This window comes from Ictidomys tridecemlineatus, unplaced genomic scaffold (assembly GCF_052094955.1).
Source record: "Ictidomys tridecemlineatus isolate mIctTri1 unplaced genomic scaffold, mIctTri1.hap1 Scaffold_69, whole genome shotgun sequence".
NCBI classification, from domain to species: Eukaryota; Metazoa; Chordata; class Mammalia; order Rodentia; family Sciuridae; genus Ictidomys; species Ictidomys tridecemlineatus.
This window is the reverse complement of record NW_027524892.1, coordinates 465,646-487,250: the sequence shown is the minus strand read 5'-3', so window position 1 is coordinate 487,250 and position 21,605 is coordinate 465,646. Positions and strand designations below refer to the sequence as shown.

The 21,605-nt window shown below is 35.7% G+C and overlaps 1 protein-coding gene across 12 annotated transcripts in view; it reads right to left on the bottom strand.

The window, feature by feature from the left end:
- The window catches only part of LOC144374416 (palmitoyltransferase ZDHHC19-like), an 89,653-nt gene that overhangs the window by 16,783 nt on the left and 51,265 nt on the right, over nt 1–21,605 (bottom strand). For 7 of the 12 annotated variants that reach the window (XM_078037251.1, XM_078037250.1, XM_078037252.1 and 4 more), the window contains 4 exons: nt 20,037–20,274; nt 18,314–18,345; nt 17,725–17,829; nt 13,737–13,901 (listed from right to left, as the gene is read on the bottom strand). In XM_078037251.1, coding sequence (XP_077893377.1) covers nt 17,743–17,829; nt 18,314–18,345; nt 20,037–20,274 — 357 coding nt within the window. In that variant the 3' untranslated portion in view covers nt 13,737–13,901; nt 17,725–17,742. Of the gene's footprint in view, nt 1–13,601; nt 13,640–13,736; nt 13,902–17,724; nt 17,830–18,313; nt 18,346–20,036; nt 20,275–21,605 lie in introns of those variants that run through there. The other 5 variants (XR_013433820.1, XM_078037254.1, XR_013433821.1 and 2 more) reach the window with 5 other exon arrangements.

The following is a 21,605-nucleotide window of genomic DNA, read 5'->3' as shown; positions in this document are numbered from 1 at the left end:
AGCAAGAGTTCAAGACTGGATTTTGGAAAGCATTTCATCTAAAATAACATTATTGATATCAAGCATGTAGGAATAAAACTCCCATTAGTGTGTATAAAACCTACCGACAAAGTCAGGTTTATTGGTTATAATTCAAATATGATAGAATTATTTTTTTTCTGAGTTCAGTTCTATAATTTTTAAGACATGCACACAGCCATACAAGAATTGTCAAAATTAAGAGAATGAAACTTTAAAATTTATCTTTTTAGTTATACATGAATCCATTTTGGCATAATTATGAAAGCATGGAATATATCTTGTTCTAATTCAGTCCCCAGTGTCTCTCCTTCCCCATCCCTCCTCCCACCCCTGTTCCCTTCCCTCTTCTGATCTTTCTGCCACTTACCCATAGTGATTTTTTTTTTAAATTAATTTCTTGTGGATGTATACATAGTGAGATTCACCATGGTATTTTTCACTTATGTACATGGGAATGTTATGTCAGATTCATTCCACTCTTTCCTTTTCCCATCTCCCCTCCCTTCTCTCATTCCCCTTTGTCTACTCAACTGAATTCTATTCTTTTTTATCCCTCTACTTTTATTGTGGGTTAGCTTCCGCATATGAGAGAAAACAGAGAATGAATATTCATATCACCCCACAAATTACCACATGGTCTTTTGTAGTCAATCTACTTCCTTCACATTTAGTCCTTTGGCTAAACTGTTTTCTTATAGTTGTAACTCTTCCAGGACATAACATGAATGGAATAATACAATTTGTAGCCTTTTGAATCAGTCTTATTTTACTTAGCATGATGAATGTGCAGTTCGTCCATGAAACTGCATGAATTAGTAATTACTTGTGTTACTGCTAAACAGCATTCCAATGCATGTATTCCATAGTTTATCTAGTCAACAGTTTTTTGGCATTTGAGTTGTTTTGAGATTTTAGCCATTATAAATAAAGCTGCAATAAACTTTGCAACCCAAGTTTTTTTTTAAATAAATACATACTTCATTTCTCCACTTATATCAAATTATCAACAAAATTGCAAATAACCAAACTGATTTCTTAAATGTCTATCAATTTGTATTCCATTAATAACATATACATATTCTAGTTGCTCTACACTCTCACAGGTACTTGATATTATCAGTCATTTTACTTTTAGCTATTTTAATAAATGCATAATGATAGCTCATTTGTTGATAATACATTACACACTCATTCACATACACTGCTAGATTATGTTTGCTTAACTTATTCAATATAGTTACATTTATGTAGACAAAACAAAGTTATTCTATAATTTTCTTACATTGTCCTTATTTCTTTTTAATATCAAGTTATACTAGACTTATAAAGTAAGCCAAACATTTTCCTCTATTTTGCTTCTCTGAAATATTCTGTCTAAATGATAGCAAATGATTTGATTGTATCAATTTATACTTTTATCTTTATAATATCCTTTCTTCTGTGTACTTTACAAAATAACTCTATGTGCATGCAGAAATACACCACAATGAATTCCAGCTATATGTATATCTATGAAGCCTCATTAAAAATAAATAAGTGAGTGGAAGGTAGATCAGTAGAATAGAGGAAGGGGAGGGAGAAGGGGAGAGAAAGGAGAAGCAAGCATAGGGGACAGAAATGGAGTAAAGTCAATTTCATGCATGTATGATCATATCAAAATGAATCCAACTATTATGCACAACTACAATGCACTAATAAAAGCAAAGAATAAAAATTTTAAAAAGTAATAGCAAAGATTGGAAGCAAAATGTCTATTTAAAACACTGTATGAAAAAAATATAATTTATTTCCAAAATTAGAGATAGAGTGCTAAACAATAGTTAAGCTTAATTATAGATACCGTAAATATAATGTTGAACATAAAAATTTCCTTTTTTAAAAGGAAATGCATAGAGCAAAATAATTAAAATTTAAAACAGAGTAAACTATATTATATATTCTCAAAAGAAACATGTATATCTGGCTAAAAGGATGAAAAATTTGCCAAGTTATGATGATGTTTACTTCTGGAAGAGTAGGGAAGAGGTAAATTGTGCTGTGGTAAAAACAGAAAGGATTCTGATTTTTCCATAATCTTTAATTTTACTTTAAAAATCCATATTATGCATATGTGGGGAGCACTGATGATAATTTTATAAATTGTACAATTATAGATTATAATTTTAATTATATTTATATTATAAATTTATATTTGCATTATAAATTAGAATCTTATATAATCCTGTGCATTTCGATGTGATTTTAAAGATTTTGAACTAAAACAATATTTTCCATTTTTGTTAAGATCAAGGTAACCTAATAAAGGTAAAACTCTTCATAAAATTGCATGCATACTAAAAACATTACAACCCTTATTCGATCAAAGTTTAAACTAATGTCATGCACCCATCTCCCACAAATGGTGGCTTGATAAATGAATGAGCTTTTAAAATGCTTCAAATCTTTTCATCATGTGTCATGTCGTTGGTAATTATTAAGTGAATAACAAGCCAATGACCAACTTCAAAGTGCCAAGAAACATGACAATACTAAAATGAAGGAACCAGATGGAGGTGGGAGGGGGAATGTGCAGAAATGAATGCCTTTCCAATATTCCACACCAGGCTTAGCACACTGTCAATATTCAATAAATGTTAAACAACAATTGTAATGATGAGTACCATCTGCATGCCAAATTTAGAGTGGTAGAAACATACAGGATTGACAGCCCAAAGGCCAGACTCCACTTTCTGAATAGGCCCAGTGTGTACAACATTTTTCTTAGTGCAGTTAATAGCACAAATATTCTTTCAGTCACTCAGAAAAATAGTTCCAATTATCCCTAACTCTGCTCTCTGCATTTTCATTCACAAACCCTTTTTGAAAAATAACTGTCTTCATTTTGTCCCTCCTAAGTCATGCTTAACATTTCTGTCAATTGTTTCTATAAAAATTTCAAGTCTATGTATTATTTCATACTCAGAAAACTCTGACCATGCTATTTTATCTACAATGACAAAAACTTAATTTTTTAGTTCTATTTGTAAAATTTTGTAAGGCTTTAATTCATGTTAGCAACATAATGTTACATGATGTAAGAACTCCATTTATCTATCTATCTATCTATCTGTCTGTCTTATGTCTGAACAAGGAAAAATGACAATCATATTTTTTTTCAGTCTTTGGTTCCCATGAATAGAGACTAAATAGGCCTTGGAATTCTCTAGTTATAAGCTGTTTTCCCCATGAGAATGATTAATAGCCATTTTGTGTTTCCTATCTGCAAGCTGAAGGTTGAAACTGCTCTAAAGATATTCTCAAGATGCACAAGTTCTTTGGAAGCCTAAGATCTTTGAGAATGTAAGGACAAATTATCCAGAAGGAAACCCTGGGGACTGTACAAAAAGAAGGTAGCCCTAGAATCTGGTTTGGTGTGCTTTTCCTCAAAACTAAAAAGAGCAACCATATGGAGGGTTGACATCAGCAAGACTGCTGATTAGAGATGTCTGGTGCACTTCCCTCCAAAGCAGAAGAAAAAAAAACACAAATAAAAATAACACATATTCCATTGAAGCATTTGAAGGAGAGTGCCAGAGTACACTAGGAATGTGACAGAAATGCTATGGAGAACAGAGACCCAGGATAGCCTTGTAAAGAAGGGAATAAACCCAGAACATCTACCATCTTAACTGCCTAGTTGAGATAAACCCCCAAATACAAGAGATTTAATACGGGAATCCGTAATCAGGAGGTCTTCAGCAGCCTTCACTAACATAATGAGCAACTGACATATTTGCCGCTAGAGAGACCTAAAGTCCTCACAGCTCCTGCGTTCAAGTTGGGGTGCTTCTAAGGAATTCAAGCTGCTACATTACCCAAGAGAAAGGGGTCAACCTATGCTGTATCCTCTCCCACTAAGTTCCTGCTACATGAACCATTTTGGAATTCTACCAACCCATGGTCCCAAGAAGCAGGCCAACCTGCCCCCCTATACATGGACCTAAAATGTACTGAGGGGGCTTTCTTTGAGTATCACAGCCCACAGAGGCCCTGAAATACTAGAAAACAGCCTGAATTACCTACTCACAACTGAAGAAATAACCAAGAGACCTGTGAGTGGCATAACCAAAGGCAATCAGCACAAACAAAGGCAATCAACACAGTCCTCTGACACTGACAGGCTCCTTCTGAGCACACTGGTGAGGTTGGGTCCCTACACTGTCCTCTGACAAAGACAAATACACCATCCCCACTGTTGGGGGCACTGTTTCATGCTACCCAGGGCCATGAGAGTGATCTGGCTCTATGTAGTCCTCAGACATCAGTGGGTACCCCATGCCCTACTACTATACACACAGTGCCAAACCCACCTGTGCCTTCCAGAACAGCCCCTCACCCATGGGTTTATTAGTAATTGACAATTTCTTGCTTCTGTTGTCACACCAGCCACATGACACATGCCTAGGCCTACTAGAGTTGCCCCATTCCTACATGACCTACAGAAACTACAAGTACCTTTCACCTACGGCTGCAGATACTGTGTCCAGAGCCACCAGAAAACCTGCCCTTCATAAGAAAGCTGAATCCCAGATCACAAAGCAATTCTGTAAACCACCCACACATCCACAAGTATCACTAGCCTGATTCTAGCTGGAAACACTACATAGAGACCAAACTGCTGTGCCCACCTAGAATTAAAGTGACAAAAAATATGAAAAACCAACATAATGTTATGCTTCTAAAGGATAAAATAATTCTAATGACAGATCTCACGGAAAGGGAAATTAATAAATTACCTGAAAAATAATTTGAAATGGTGACTTAAAGGAAACTCAATGAGAATCAACACAAACTAGACATCTTAACAAAACTAGAAAATCAGCTCATGCTTTCAGTAAGAAAATTCAGCAGAGGTCAGAACCAAACAGAAATCTTAGAACTAAAGCAGTCAACAAATTGCATTCAAAAATGTAGTCAAATGCCTCAACAATAGACTAGATCAAGCAGAATAACAACAACAACAAATTCTCAGCTTCAAGACACTTCTTTGAAATGTCTTCAAATATCTTTTGAAATATCTTTTTTTACTCAGATGAACAAGTTTAAAAAATAAGTAAAAAGGAATAAGGAAAGACTATGACACTTATGGGATAATACTAAGCAAATACTTGCATTATTATGTTCCAGACGAAGAGAAGAAGAAATAGTTATAGAAAGCCTACTTAACATAATAATAACTGAAATCATCAAAATTTTAAGAAAAATGTGAAAATCTAAGCCCATGTAGTCCAAAAAAACCAAACAGATTTTCCAAAATAAAAGTCTTCTTTGAGGCATAATATAGTCAAAGTGTTAGAAGTCTAGGAGAGAATTTTAAAAGCAGAAAGAGAAAAGCATCAGGACGTATATAAATGAAAAGCTGTTTTCTCAGAAGAAACTGTAAAGATAAGGAAAGATTGGGATAAGGTCTTTAAAGTCAAAACATAAGGAAGGGAAGAAGGCAGGCAGGCAGGCATACTAACATTTAGAATTAAAAGATAAATCTTTTCCAAGATAAGCAAAAATTGAGAAAACTTGCCACCAGACCAGCCTTAAAAGAAATGCTTACCACAATGTGGAGATTCCTTTGAAAACTTGGAATGAAACCACCATTTGACCCAGCTATTCCACTCCTTGGTCTATACCCAAAGGACTTAAAATCAGCATACTTTGTTGACACAGCCACATCAATGTTTATTTATAGCAGCTCAACTCACAATAGCTAAATTGTGGAAGCAGTCTAGATGCCCTTTAATAGATGAATAGATAAAGAAACTGTGGCATATATACACAATGGAATATTGATTACTCAGCATTAAAAGAGAATAAAATTATGGCATTTGCAGGTAAATGGATGGAGTTAAAGAATATCTTGCTAAGCGAAGTCAGCCAATCCCAAAATACCAAAGGCCAACTATTATTTCTGATAAGTGAATGCTGATCCATAATGGGAGAGGGGGTGGGCATGGGGGAAATGGAAGAACTTTGGGAAAAAGGGAGGAAGTGGTGGGGAGGGGACATGGGAGCAAGAAAGACAGTGAAATGAGATGGACATCATTACCCTAGGTACATGTATGATTACACATATGGTACAATGCTACATTGTGTACAACAAGATAAATGAAAAGTTGTGCTGAAATTGTGTACAACGAATCAAAATGCATTCTGCTGTCATATATACCTAATTATAATAAATAAATAAATTCTTATCAGAGTCCTATTTCCAGATGTGAAGGCTTTGTCATTAATATATGTAAAACTACAAAACTCACTAGGACAGCAGATATACAAAAGAGAAAAAGAATCACCTTATCCATACAGAAATCACCAAATCAAGGATAAATAAGAAAGTAACAAATGAAATAAAATGAAAGCAACCAGTAAAAAATTAATGATTTAATAGCAATATGTTCTTAACTATACAAAAGTTGAATGTAAATTAAAGTACCCAATTAAAAGATTAAGACTGGCAGAATGAATAATAAAACAAAATGTACTGTTATGCTGCTACAGTTCATGTGTTTTTAACTGTGCAGTAAAAACTTGTGAATTGAGGGATGAAGGAAGCTATTTCATGCAAACAAATTTAGGGGGTAGAAATAGCTATACTTATATTAGATAAACAGACTTTTAAAAGTAGAAATCTATTAAAAGAGACAAAGATGGGCCTATAAAATGATTAAAGGACAATAATAATTATGAAAAATGAAAATATCAAAAGCTTTAAAATTTAGCATTTAAAACATAATCTTATCACCTGGGACATGCTGGCACAAACTGTAATCCCAGTGACTGAGAGACTGAGACAGAAGGATGGAAATATCAAAGTCAGCCTCAGCAACTCTCATAATAAAAAATACAAAGGGCTTTAGAAGTACCTCAGTGATAAGCACCCCTGGGTTCAGTCTCCTGTACCAAAAATACCCTGGTACAAGAAAGATTGGAGTGTAGCTGGCCATGGTGGGGCATGCCTATAAATCCAGTGACTCTGGAGGCTGAGAAAGGAGAATCACAAGTTCAAAGCCAACCTCAGTAACTTAGGTCCTCTGCAACTTAATGAGACCCTGTCTCTAATAAAAAATAAAAAGACCTGGGGATGAAACTCGGTGGTAAAGCATCCCTAGGTTAAACCCCTAGCACACAACCTCCTCTCCAAAAAATGTCATATAGGTGATAGTCTGATGCATTATTTGGGGAGATGACCAAGACTGACCCCAACATCATGCAGGATCTCACCTTATTGAGCACATGCTCAGGAAATGAATGCAAGATACACGTCAGACTACATCTCATCAGATCACTGCAAAAATTGACAATATTGGTAATCACACGGTTGGAGAAAAGCACTCCAGACTCCATAATTTAGGCTAAGGTTGAAGAGTTTGGAAACAAAAATCGGATATTGCCACACAGAAGAGTTGAAGGTTGCTAGTAGTTTACCCTGAAATTTGGAACACTATTTTCCTAAACTAAGAATGGTTTCTTGCAGCTAACTACTATGTGTAGAAAGATTTTATAAGGTGCATTCTTATGACATACCATGTAGTGAGTTTATGGAGTGATTTTCCCCCCAGTTTCTTGAATATAGTATCTTAAAGTCTTGACCCTGGTCTTAATTATTATTAAACACTAACTTGGAATAATGCCAATTATCTAGTACACTATACATTAATAGTGAAGGAAAAATTCAACATAATCATTTGATGCAGAAAAACATTTGAAAAAATCTAATACCTTTCCATACTTCAAATACACACACAAAACAAAGACAAAAGAAAACTTCTTCAACATGATGAAGGGCATTTATGAAAAAATAACATATTTATTAAAAGTTACAGCCAAAGAAATTAGGCAAGAAAAAAATTAAATATCTGATTGGAAAAAAAAGGAGAAAAATTATCTATTGGCAGATAGCAAGATCTTACATATAGCAAATCCTAAGCCAGTTATGACACTGAATTCCTGTAAAGTCTTGGGAGGCTGTGTGGGAGGCTAAGAAAAGAGGACCACAAGTTGGAGGCCAGCCTGGTCAATTTAGTGAGATCATGTCTGAAAATAAAAAAGAGCTGGGACTGCTGTAGCTCAGTGGTACAGTGCATGCCTACCATGCAAAAGACCCTGGGTTGGATTTGATCTCCAGTACCACACATAATGACTCTTCTCTCTCTCTCTCTCTCTCTCTCTCTCTCTCTCTCTCTCTCTCTCTCTCTCTCTCTCTCTCTCTCTCTCTCTCTCTCTCTCTCTCTCTCTCTCTCTCTCACACACACACACACACACACACACACACACTCCTAAAGAATACACACAATTAAAACTAATAATAAGTTTTATTTCTGTGTTTGAGGTACATTTGGTATTATCCTGGATGATTGGTTTTCTCTCCTCTCATCTCCAGCCCTTTCCAGGAAGCCAGCCATGTCAGTCACTGTGATTATTACTGTCGCCATATTTTAAGGATGAGAGAAATGTTAAGTGTCTTGCCCAAGGTCAAAGAGCCAGACAGTGTTGGTTCCTGAGCTTGGGTCTCCAGAGAGCTAGGATCTCCCCTTCCAGGAGGGCTCTGTCCCAGCCCCTCAGAGCCTCCCCATACCCTCAGGAAACAGGTTTCTCTGAATGTAGAATAGACAGGCAGGCCAGGGTTAAATAATATATATTATTTATGAAGGTGAAAACATCATGAGGGAGTGGGTGAGGACTCAGGACCCAGAGGCCTCCATGTGGAAAGTTGGATTGTGAGAGTTGTAGCCTACTCAAGTAGATGAATCCACTGATATGAATTAACCCAGTGATATCTGTAGAGAGATGGGTCAACTAGGGGCATGCCTTGGGGCTTGTATTTTTGTTCCTGGTGAACTGAAGTGCTTCTCTCTCTCTCTCTCTCTCTCTCTCTCTCTCTCTCTCTCTTTCCTGGCTGTCATGTTCTGAGCTTCTTTCTTCTGCCACCTTCTGCCCTCATGTTCTGACTCAGCTTGAGCCCAGCACTATGGAATCAGCTGACCATGGACTGAACCTCTATAAATGTGAGCTAAAATAAATTTTTCCTCCTCTAAATTGTTTCTTGTTGGGTATTTTGGTCACAGTGATGCAAAAGCTGACTAAAACAGTGAAATTATTCTTCAAAAGTGAAGCAGAAATAGAGTTTCTCACATAAACAAAAACAAAGGGTATTTATCACCAGCAACCTGCTCTGAGCCAACGTTCAAACAAGTTCTTCAAGGAGAAGAAAAATGATGTAACCTGGATCTACATAAAGAAAATGAGAGCACTGGCGAAAAAATAAATGTGAAATGCCATCTTTCTTTGTCTTATTCCTGATATAAAAGATAACCATGTGTTTAGAGCGGTAACAGTAACCATATATTGGGTGATTATAGCATAGGAAAAAGTGAAATTAATGAGAGCAATATCATAGAGTACCTGCCCTACACGTGAAAGGGTGGAGTATTATTTGAGGATGTTCTTATATTCTTATGATGTACATTGCAAACTCTGGGGCAACTACTAAACATCTGATAAAGGAGGATAGTTGATATTCTAAGAGAGGGAATAAATGAAATCATATAAAATGCTCATATAACCAGAGAAATGGGAAAATGCGTAAAGAACAAAGGCAATATAGAGAAAAAAGTTATAAATACAATAAATACTACTCCAACTCTACCAATAATCACTCTAAATGTGACTACTCTAAATATGCCAATTAAAAGAACAAAGTGTCAAACGGAATAAGAAACAAGACTCTACCATATATTGTCTGTAAAAAAAGCCACTTTGATTAGGAAGACCCAGTTACAATTAGAGCCAAATGATGGACAGAGATGCACTATACCAACTAATCAGTGGGCATCTGCAATAGCTATATTGATTTTACATAAAGTACATTTCAGAATATGGAAAATTATCAGCAATAAAGAGGGACAAACTCCAAGAAGACATAGCAATTCTAAATATGTAAGAATTTAGCAACAGAAATCTAAATATGTGACACCAAAACTGATATAACTCAAGGAGAAATTGACAAAATTTACTACTATATAGTTGGAAACTTCCAAAAACTTCTGTCAGGGCTTGATAGATGAAACAGGCAGAAAATCAATAAGGATATAGTTGACCAGAATGGTACTGTCAATCAACCTGATCTTATTGGAATTCTGAAATACTTTCCCCCAAAAGAATAGAGTACACATTCTTTTCAAGTTTACATAAAATTCAGAAAGGCACACTGTGTCCTGTATCATAAAATAGTCATCAATAAATTGAAGAGATTGAAAATCAAATATATTCTTATATCACAACGAAATTAAGCTGAAAATCACCAATAGAAAAAGAACTGAAAAATCCACAAATATTTGGGAATTCAATAATACATTTGTAAATAACAAATGAGTAAAAATAGTCCCAAGGGAAATTTTTAAATATTTTGAATTCAACAAAAGAAATTACAATTTATCAAAATTAACAATTTATCCAATGAACTGTGTAAGCATTTAGTGCACTTAGTGGAATTTATAGCACTGAAGACACAGATGAGAGAAGAAGAGTGGGCTAAACTCAGTAATCTAGCTTTTAAAAGCCAAAGCCAAAAGAGCAATTTAAGCCTAAAGCAAGCAAAAAGAAAAATCAATAAAATTAAAAACTATAGAAAGTTAATACAAACCACTTTATGTCCACAAATTTGATATCTCAGCTAAAATAGATGGGTTCCTTGACAAACTAAACTACTCACACTCACACAGGGAGAAATAGACAATCTGAATAGGTCTGTTTCTATTAAGGAAAATAAATAAAAAGCTCACAACCTTCTAAAAGAGAAAACATCAGGTTTCTTTGGCTTTGCTGGTAAATTCTATGAAAAATTTGAAAAATTAAATGACCTCAGTGGTGTACTATTTCTCCATCATCTCTCCAGAATATACTGGTTCATCAATTCTAATAAGTGTGCCATATTAACAAAAGGTATAATAATAAGGACAGCTGGGTGTAGAGCATAGGAGAACTATGTCTTTATATCCATGCAATTTTTCTTTAAATAAAAAACTATTCTAAGAATAGTTTAATTTTTTAAACAAGAACTGAAAGGAAAAATTGTCAAACTAGAATTCTATATCAAGCCAAAAAAACCAAATAACTTCATAAACATGAATACACATAATGTGTGTATATATGTATATACTTTATATATGTATACACTTTGTATATTGAAATCAATATATGAAGTATTAAGAGAAAATGGAGACAATTCTGATAAAGAAAAGCTGGCAGAACCCATCACCAGCAGACCTGTACTCCAAGAAACACTAAATGAAGGTCTCTGGATGAAAGTAAAGTGGTACCAGTAGATGATCAGATCCTCAGAATGATATGAGTGCCAGAAATGGTAACTATGTAAATTATGCAGGAGCATAGTTTCAAACTATCACATTTTTCTCTTAATTCATTTAAAAAATATCCTACAGTTTAAAGAAAAATGACAGCATTGTATGGTGGGATTTATCAGGTATGGAACTGGAATTTTTCTCAGAAATGTGGCATATAATAGGAGGTTAAAATTAGTATGGACTGGGCGAGTGTGGTGGCACATGTCTGCAATCCCAGCGACTCAGGCTGAGGCAGGAGTATCAAAGCTAGCTTCAGCAACTTAGCAAGGCCATAAAAACTGTACTGAGACCCAGTCTCTAAAAATTAAAAAAAAGGGGGACTGGAGATGTGGCTCAGTGATTAAGTGCCCCTAGGTATGCCCCTGGTACCAAAAAAATAATATAAAGTAATAGTGTATGGACTTAGAAGGTTTTTAAATTTTAAATAAAGACATTAATTCTAAGTTGATGGTTAAAATTTAAGACTGCAGAAAAGTAAGAACAGAAGAGCAGAGGTCAGATGGTACAAACAGGAAACAAAGAGCAAAATATGAGGCCTAAGTCCAAATATATCAGTAGTACATTGGACAGAATGAATTAAACACCTAGTTAAAAAGCAGAGATTATCAGAATGGGTTAAAAAATCAAGACTTAATCATGGCTACAAAAGATGTGCTTAAAATCTAAAGATACAGATAGATTGAAAGTTAAAAAGTCAGGAAAATAATAATGCAAAAATAAAGAACGAAAAGTTGGAACTGCTGTATTAATATAAGATAAAATAAACTGCAAAAGTATTAGCATAAATAGAAATCCTGAAGATAGATATGACAATAATTAATGCTCTTGCACTAAGTAACAGAGCTTCAAAATATATAAAACAAAAATCAACAGAATGAAAGGGAGAAACAGTTACCAACCATTGCGGGAGATTTTGATACCTGTCTCTCAGTAAATACATTAAATGGGTAAATAGAAGGATGGAGGAACAGTATCAACTACCTCAGCCTAACTGATGTTATATAATACAACACCCAACAACTACAGAACTCCCGTTCCCTTTAAGGGCACTTCATAAATTAATTGAAACAGATCATATTCTGGGCCATAAAATGATATTCCTTACCAATGAATGGGATGGATTCAAACTCAGAAGCTTCTTCTCAGCAAAGGGAATGATCAACAATGTGAAGAGAGAGCCCACAGAGTAGCAGAACATCTTTACTACACACATATCAGATAGAGCACTAACTTCCAGGATATATAAAGATTTCAAAAATCTTAACATCCCCGAACCAAATAACCCAATCAATAAATGGTCTAAGGAACTGAGCAGACAATTCTCAGAAGATGTATGTTCATCAACAAATATGTGAAAAAATTTTCAACATCTCTAGCAATTCAAGAAATACAAATCAAAACTACTCTCAGATTTCATTTCACTTCAGTCAGAATGGCAATTATCAAGAAGACAAGCAAAAATAAATGTTGGTGAGGATGTAGGGGAAAAGACCCACTCATAGATTGCTGGTAGAACTGCAAATTGATGTAACCATCATGGAAAGCAGTATGGAGATTCCTCAGAAAACTTGGAATGAAACCACCAATTGACCCAGTTATCCCACTTCTCAGTCTATTTCCAACCACATCAATGCTATAAAGTAGCTCAACTCACAAGAATTTTACTATGGAACCAACCTGAGTGTCCTTCAACACAGGAACAGATAAAGAAAATGTGGTCAATATGCACAATGGAATATTACTCAGTTTTAAAGAAGAACAAAGTGATGGCATCTGCCAGTAAATGAGTGGAAGTAAAGAATATCATAGTAAGCAAAATAGGCCAATTCCAAAAACCACAGTTTAAATGTTTTCTCTGATATTTGACACTAATTCACAATAAGGAGCGTGGCTATGGAAGAATGAAGTTACTTTGGATTAGGCAGAGGGGAGGGAAAGGAGAGGAGCCAGGTATGGGGTGGGAAGAAGAGTAGACATTATTGCCCTAGGTGCATGTGTGACCACATGACTGATGTGATTCTACATCACGTACAACCAGAAACATGAGAAGCTATACTCCATTTGTGTATGATGTGTGAAAGTGCCTTCTACTGCCATGTATAACTAATTAGAACAAATAAAAGAAAAGAAAAAAGAATGGTGGCAGCCAGGGGTGGAGGAGGAGGAATGGGAGTTCTTACTTACATGGTGGTAGAGCTTCTGTTTGGAGGGACAAAAGTGTGCTGGAAACAGAAGGTTGTACAATATTGTGAGTGTAATTAATGCCTCTGAGTTGTCCACTTAACAGGGCTAAAATGGCAAATTTAATGGTACCAGTCCTTTAAAACAATGAACCCTTTAATTATTAAAATTTTTAACATTTTCCTTTCCAGAAAATTAAAAGAGTAGGATGCCATTCATAGTTTTTTTTCTGGAGAACCTCCTTGGCTCCCAAGATGTGAGGCATTAACTTGTGAGCCATTTCACCATGTTCGGGAGTGGGTACTGCAAAGAGAAAATAAAAAGTGCATAATTTAGAAGCAAAACATTTTATGTACTTTCAACTAAGGCCTGAAGACTACTTATGAATACAGTTGACTTAAACAACCCATATTTTAATACCTGCCCCAAACCTCTCTTAGTCACAACCATAACTTTTATAAGCTGTTTGGAAAACAGTTGTTTTTAATTGTTCTAAATTCTAAAAGTCAACAGTTAAATAGACCATTAATACACTCATGTCAGTATCAAAAGGACACGATATTTGATTGAACCCATGGTGGCTTTACCAGTGAACTACATCCCTAAACCTTCTTTTAAATTTCTCAGATAGGATCTACCCCACTTCTTAAGGCTGGACTTAAACTTGTGATCCTCCCTCTTTAGGCTCCCCAGTCACTGGGATCACAGGTGTACAACCATTGAGTATAGCATTTATGACATTTATAAGGTAGCTCAACAAGTTATAATATAATTTATCAAGTTACTGGAACTATTTTGAGTGTGTGTGTGTGTGTGTGTATGTGTGTGTATGTGTGTGTATGTGTGTGTGTGTGTGTGGTGTTAGAACCAAACTCAGGGCCTTGTGCATGCTGGCAAAGCACTCTACCACTGAACAACATCTCTAGCCCCTCTGCATTCTACAAAGAAAATCACTATAAATACTACAGTGAGTAAAATGAGGTTATCATTCTCTCTTCCTGCTTGAATTTTGTATCCTCCCGCCTTCCCCTTCCTTTATTGTTTCTCCTCCTCCTCCTCCTCTTCCTTCTCCTCCTCCTCCTCTTCTTCCTCCTCCTCCTTCTTCAACTTCCCTCCTTTCCTCCCTCAATTCTTTCTTCACCAACTCCCCCCACCACTGCCCTTTCTTTGTAGGAGGTGGTGCAGGAACTGAACCCAGGAATATGCTAGGCAAATAAGTGCTCTCCCACTGAGCTATACACCAGTCCTCTTTTCACTTTATTTGGAGACAGGGTATCTCTAAGTGGCCCAGGCAGGCTCCAATTTGAGATCCTCCTGCCTGAGCCTCTCCAGAAGATGAGATTACAGGTGTGTGCCCCCAAGGCCTGGCAGCTTCATCTTTACTGGGTTAAGTATAAATACAATACATTTGCTTAAAGAAAACAAAATCAACCTGAGATGCATAAAAGTATTAAGAAAAATGATGACAATCCTTCTATCAATATGGACTATCCTGTTAAAACTTCACAAGCTTTTTAAAAGTCACAGTTCAAAATGATTTGGATATACTGACACTCTCTTCCTTCAAAAGCTATATGCCAGTTACATCATTCCTAAGAACTGACCATAAAATGATTCTAATGGCTAAATTGAATAGTGCCTTAATATGGGTGTTTTCATAATTTAACCAATCCCCTTTATAAAATCTTTGTATTCTTTAATTTTTGATTATTACCTTTAAGTTTCTAGAAGTGAAATTATTTCTAATTAATGGATTTTTAGTATAAATTTTAGGTTTAAAAGTGAGCAGACAATAGGGACCCTCGCTAAGTTGCCTCTGACACAGGAAGAACACTTAAGGGATCCCGCTGACCTTCTCCAAAACTGAAAAGACAACTAGATAGCCTTGCAAATGCTTTTTCCAAATGCATACTGGGTCTTAAAATGTGGATCCTGAAATGTTCCCATGTTGGCCCCTCATTTTCTTATTGATATCTTGCATTACAGTGCAATATACTTACTACAATGATACCTATTGTGGATACATATCTATATATTAATACACTTTTGTTGATTTTTGGAGGTGCTGGGGCTTGAACCATGGGGACTCGTATATGTCGGGCAAGCACTCTACCACAAATGAACAAATACGAACTTACGTCTATTAATCCAAAGCTAACACTTAACATTAGAGTTCACTCTTTCTATTGGGTTATATAATTCTATGGGATTTGAAAAATGAATATTGTTCTGTGTATCTACCATTATAACATCATACTAAATAAATTCACTGCCCTAAAAACCTACTACTCATCCTCTTCACACCCCTGAATCCCTGCAATCAATGATTTTTTAAAACTCCTCATACTTGAGATGTCCTAAATTACATGCTAGGCAAGTACCCTACCATGGATTGAACACTTCTAGCCCACACGCTACACTTGGAATTGGAGAGCATCTAGCCCCTTTAGATGGAAGGGCAACACTAAGCACTATGCTCTTAAAGATCTTTCAGAGAATAATATGCCCACACCATAGGCATGTAGTCAATTATCCAAGTTATTTCCCTGTTATAAATAAAGAGATAAGATAAAATTCTTTCATGCCTTTTGGTGTTATGATATCTCAGTTTTTAATCCATGAATACTATTCTACTGTATGGATGTAGCACATACATTTCTTTTGTTTATATTGTGGTGCTGGGGATGGAATCCAGGGCCTCAGCAGGCTAGCCATGTGCTCTACCACTGAACTGCACACAGTCCTCACATTCACTTTTTGAAACACATCTCGTTCCAGATTTAGCAAATATGAATAAAGATGCTATAAAAATTTTGCACAGGTTTATGTGTGGACACATCTCAATGCATGGGGGTAAATACCTAGAAACACATTGCTGGGTTATGTGGTAAGGTCATGTTTCATTTTGTGGGAAACTGAAAAAACCCTCTTCTGGAGTGGAGCCTCCCATTAGCAATGCAGGAGCATTCCTGTTGCTCCATCTCTCATTTTTCACTTTTTTATTCTTTCTTTCCTTAGTGATTAGCTAAGACTCCATCTTATTATTGAATGTTTGCATCTTTCAATGATCACACTCGACTATCACATGACACACCATGTCACACAGAACAAGAATCTTAGGGTGGTTGTTCTTGGCCCGGATGCTCTTATTGTCATTTTACTTATGCATACCTCCTGCCTCCACTGTTACTATTTTTATTTAAATTGTTTTATCTTTTAAAGATACTTTTATAACAGACAGACATTTATTTGTTCAGGTAGGTAGAAGTACTTTTGACTTTACTTTATTTGAGGAAGCTATTATTTAGCTATTGGGACATACATTTCTGGGTTAGTTTTTTCTATCAGAAATTCAATACACATGATGAAAACCCTTGAAATTGTCTCACAGCTTACTGATGCTATTGCATTTAAAAGTTTTCATTTCTATCTTTATGTTTCACTGTGGTAGTTTCCACAAAAATAATCTATCATTAATCAAGTCTCAAAATATTTTAACAAATATAATGCCTACCCCTCCCTTTCACTTCAAAAAGCCAGTTGTAAGGAATATAGAAAACACAGCCTTCTGTCATGAGATGGGAATCAAATGGCGGTCCTCAGAGCCACCACATCACAGTCCAGCCCCCTTACTACTTCTCTCCCTGGCTCCACCTGAGCTCATTACGGTTGAAATTCTCCTCAGCTGGGGAGAAATTTCACTCTCAACTGTCTTTCGAATGCCATCAAGGCTTTGAGAGAAATGTCAAAATGAGAAATAGAGTACATAATCTGGGGAAGAGGAAAGATCTACGTTTTAGGTAGAAGAGTTACCCACATTATGAAACAGAGAAAAAACAGAGCAATAGATGACCTCTCTGGAAAAGAGGACAAAACATGGAAAGAAAAAAGCAGTGAGTTAAGTATTCTAACTTTTAAAGAAGCCATCGATTTTTATTTTTCAAAAAAGTGGTTTTTGATGAGTACTCTTTAGGTAAAAACTTTAATTTAATCTTAAATTAATCTTCTCAGAGTAAAATATTTTAAACTTGAAGCTTTTTGAAATTATCTCTGAAAGTCAAATGCAAACAGCAGTTTTTTCAACACACATGCACAGATGTGCACACCAGGGTCATTAGTCACTCACTTGTCTTGTATGGCCATGTCATGGGACAGTGAAAGGCTGCACCTCTCCATCACCATCATCTTCCTCCATTACTATTGCTAATGTTTCCGGCACCTTGGTGTTCAGCTGTGTTCAGGAGCAAAGGAAGACAAGCCAGGAAAAGACAAAGATTAACATGTGACCAGGTCTCCTTTTATTAAACAAACTTTAAGAAGTTATTTTTCCATAGCTAATTTTTAAATGACTAAACCTCACTGGTTACAATATATTCAATTAAAAAATAAAGATGATTTTCTGAAATATGGAAAAGTAAATAAGCATATATGATAAATATTCTTGAGTGCTATTTAGAAACATTAAATATTTCTTTACTTCACTTTATTTTTTTAAATATTTTTTTAAAGTTGTTAATGAACCTTTATTTTATTTATTTGTATGTGGTGCTGAGAGTCGAACCCAGTGCCTCATGCATGCGAGGCAAGCACACTACGACTAAGCCACAATCCCAGTCCAACCTCTTATTTTAGAAATTAAAAAAAAAATGAAAAACAGGTTTCTTTTGGTAACCTTAATTGAAGCAAGAACTATAAGAAATACATCATCAACTTACTGCAGGTGTTCCAGAAGGGAAGCAATCCTTCTCTGAAAATGAAAGGGAAAGGAATGTTAACAATTTACCACAGAAAACTTTTCTATGACAAAAAGAAAAATAATATAAAAGAAGAGCAAGTGAAATGTGTTAAAACCGATTTCATTTTAAGCAGAATTACTTCTCTAGAAATATGATAGTAATAGTAACTTAAAAATAAAATTTATATAAGACTCAGCTACTAACTCTTTAATCTTAATGAAACCTTAAAAACACATTTTGAAAAACCTGAATTGATCATTCAAATGACTGGATTTCATGGAATGTAAATTATACTTCAATCAAGTTATTAAAATGTAATGGAGTCCTGGCCTGGTAATTCCATGCCTATAATCCAAGGGGCTCAAGAGGCAGAGACAGGAGGATCTTGTGTTCCAAGCCAGCCTCAGCAATTTAGCTAGGTGCTTAGAAACTCAATGCAACCCTGCCCCTACATAAGACACAAAATAGAGCTGGGGATGTGGTTCAGGGATTGAGTGCCCCTGGGTTCAATCCCCGGTACCCTGCCCCCACCAAAGTGTAATGAAAACCATACCCACCCAAGTTGTATTAAAATAAAACATTCCTTGTTTAAGATACTTTCTTAAGCAGTAAACGTGATATGATAAATATTCTTGAGTACGAAGGAGCAAGGGGATATAAAGCCACCAAACATGGCAACTGGGAAAAGAATTATATTTGACATGGTTTGTTTCTTTGTAAAATGCAACTTACTAGTTGACACAGAAGTTCTAGGTAAAAGTAAGATGTTTTCCTAAGGATACCAGGTAAGTTTTTTATAGAAAAAGTCAAGATCAGTATTACTTGAAAAGAAGTCTACTTCTTTTTTAAACATAGCCTTTATCTCTGTGATGATGTAAACATATTAAATACAATTAATCCAACCACATTTGATTTTTGCATACTTAAGATTATTTTTTAAAACTATATATATATATATATGACTTTAGAGACGGAAAACATATTAAATAAAAATTATGAATCTTGGGGTTGTTATGGGCAAAATCTACCCAGAGAGAAATTGGAGAAATGATTTTGCATCTTTTAATGTATAGTGCAAAGAAGTGAAAGCAGGAGAACCAGCGTGGAGAAGGAGAGTCTAACTAAATCTCCAAAGATATTCCAGGGATCAGTCAACCAACTGCACCACGTAGACTTCATTCTGATGCGGCCTTACACAAACTGTTTTTAAAAATCCAGTACACTTCAACTCTTACCCACTTAGATTCTATTTCTGAGGAATAAGTACTTCTTTGAGGTAAGGTATTTATTTTATGTATTTGAATGTAATTTTTTAATAGAAAATGATTTTATTTCAAGATCTATGCATTTGTAAACAAGAATTCCTTCTAGGCCAATGACAAAAAAAATATCTCTAGCATAAACCATAAACATGTCTAGAAATCCACAATTTTTCCTTCTCAACTAAAAATCATTTAAACCCATGAGGAGGAAAAGAAAACCCCAAGTAAATGTAACAACATGGAACAATTGTGAATCCCACTATCATGTTGAATTATAATGTATAAGAAATATGGAGGAAAATGTAACAGATCCAATTCCATTTGTAACAAAATTATGAGATCAATGAAATCCTCAATCTCTAGATGATGTTCAAGAGCCTTCCCGAGAGTTGACAAAAAGCAGTATCTATGTAGGAGAAAGTAGGAACAATACAGTTTACCTTTTATTTTTCCAGAAATGATCTTTTTATCTATCAGTGCTTCACAAGTTTCCATGGGATTCAGTCTTTTACCACTGTCTGAGGTCTCACCAGTAGGAGGAAATCTGAGATTTTTCTTCTTCAAGGTGCTGGCGTTATAATACTTGTTGACACCCCGCACAGCTAGAAGATGCTCCGTTGGCTTTCCTTTGAGGACCCTGAAGGTTTGTGGCAACTGAGCCCCCTGCTCTGGCATGCTCTAACAAAGAGAAATTCAGACATGAGTTGTGGTTTGAATTGCTCTAATACCATCAATTTTCAGACATAAATATCAACATACATAAAACAAACCCATACACATAATTTTAGATTTGACTAAATTCTAAATGGTCTCCTTTTCTAAAACTCTACTTTTCCATATTTATTTTACAAATCAACAGGAAAGGTCCAAACAGAGGAATGGGAATGGAGTGCTGGGTTTGTTTGGGGAGAGGGACAGAACTGTCAAACCTGTATTTCCCCTTGTTCATCACCCACCAGAGTAGCTCCTAATTGAAAAGCCTTAAGCCAAGAGTATAAGTCAGGGGACAGCAAACAGGAAGAAGGATGCTTGGTTATGTCTGGTTCTGCTCTAGCTTTACACAGATAGAGAACACAGGGAGGCAGGCCCATTCCAACTCCAGCAATTCAGGGAATACAAATGTAGGGATTTGAAACCAAGAACCCACTTTATACAGTTTTTAGTGTTTCAGATCTTTTTAGGTGGGAGGAGGAGGAGTACCAGGGATTGAATTCAGGGGCACTCAACCACTCAGCCATACCCTCAGCCTTTTTATTTTTTGAGAAAGGGTCCCACTAAATTGCTTAGTTCCTGGCTTAGTTGCTGAGTCTGGCTTTGAACTTGCAAACCTCCTGAATCAGCCTCACTAGCTTCTGTGATTACAGTCATGCTCCACTGAACCCAGCAATACATTACATCTTTTTTTGTTTCCCTTAAATTCATTTGAAATAATCTAGTAGTACATTAAATGGTCATGCCATATTTTTAATTAATTTACTACTAATGATATTTGAGTTGACTTTTTGCTACATTTTGCTATCAAAATAATGGGACACAAACCATAGTCTATGCAGTTCCATGGTTTCCCTAGGACACACATGCTAAAAATTACATTTCTAGGTCAAAAGGAATGTAGGTGAAAGTAACATATTCATTTATGATTTGCAATAGATACATGAAGGGATTTTTTTTTAAAGTGAGAGTGAGAGAGGAGAGAGAGAGAGGAGAGAGAGAGAGAGAGAGAGAGAGAGAGAGAGAGAGAGAGAGAAAATTTTTAATATTTATTTTTTAGTTCTCGGCGGACAGAACATCTTTGTTGGTATGTGGTGCTGAGGATCGAACCCGGGCCTCACGCATGCCAGGCGAGCACGCTACCGCTTGAGCCACATCCCCAGCCCCCACATGAAGGGATTTTTAAACACATTTTTTTTCTTTTTTCTTTTTTGTTGTTTGGTGGTTGGGATTAAACCAAGGCCTTAAGGTGCTTAGTGATTAGGTAAGGCTCCCTCTTATTTTTGAATGTTTGCATC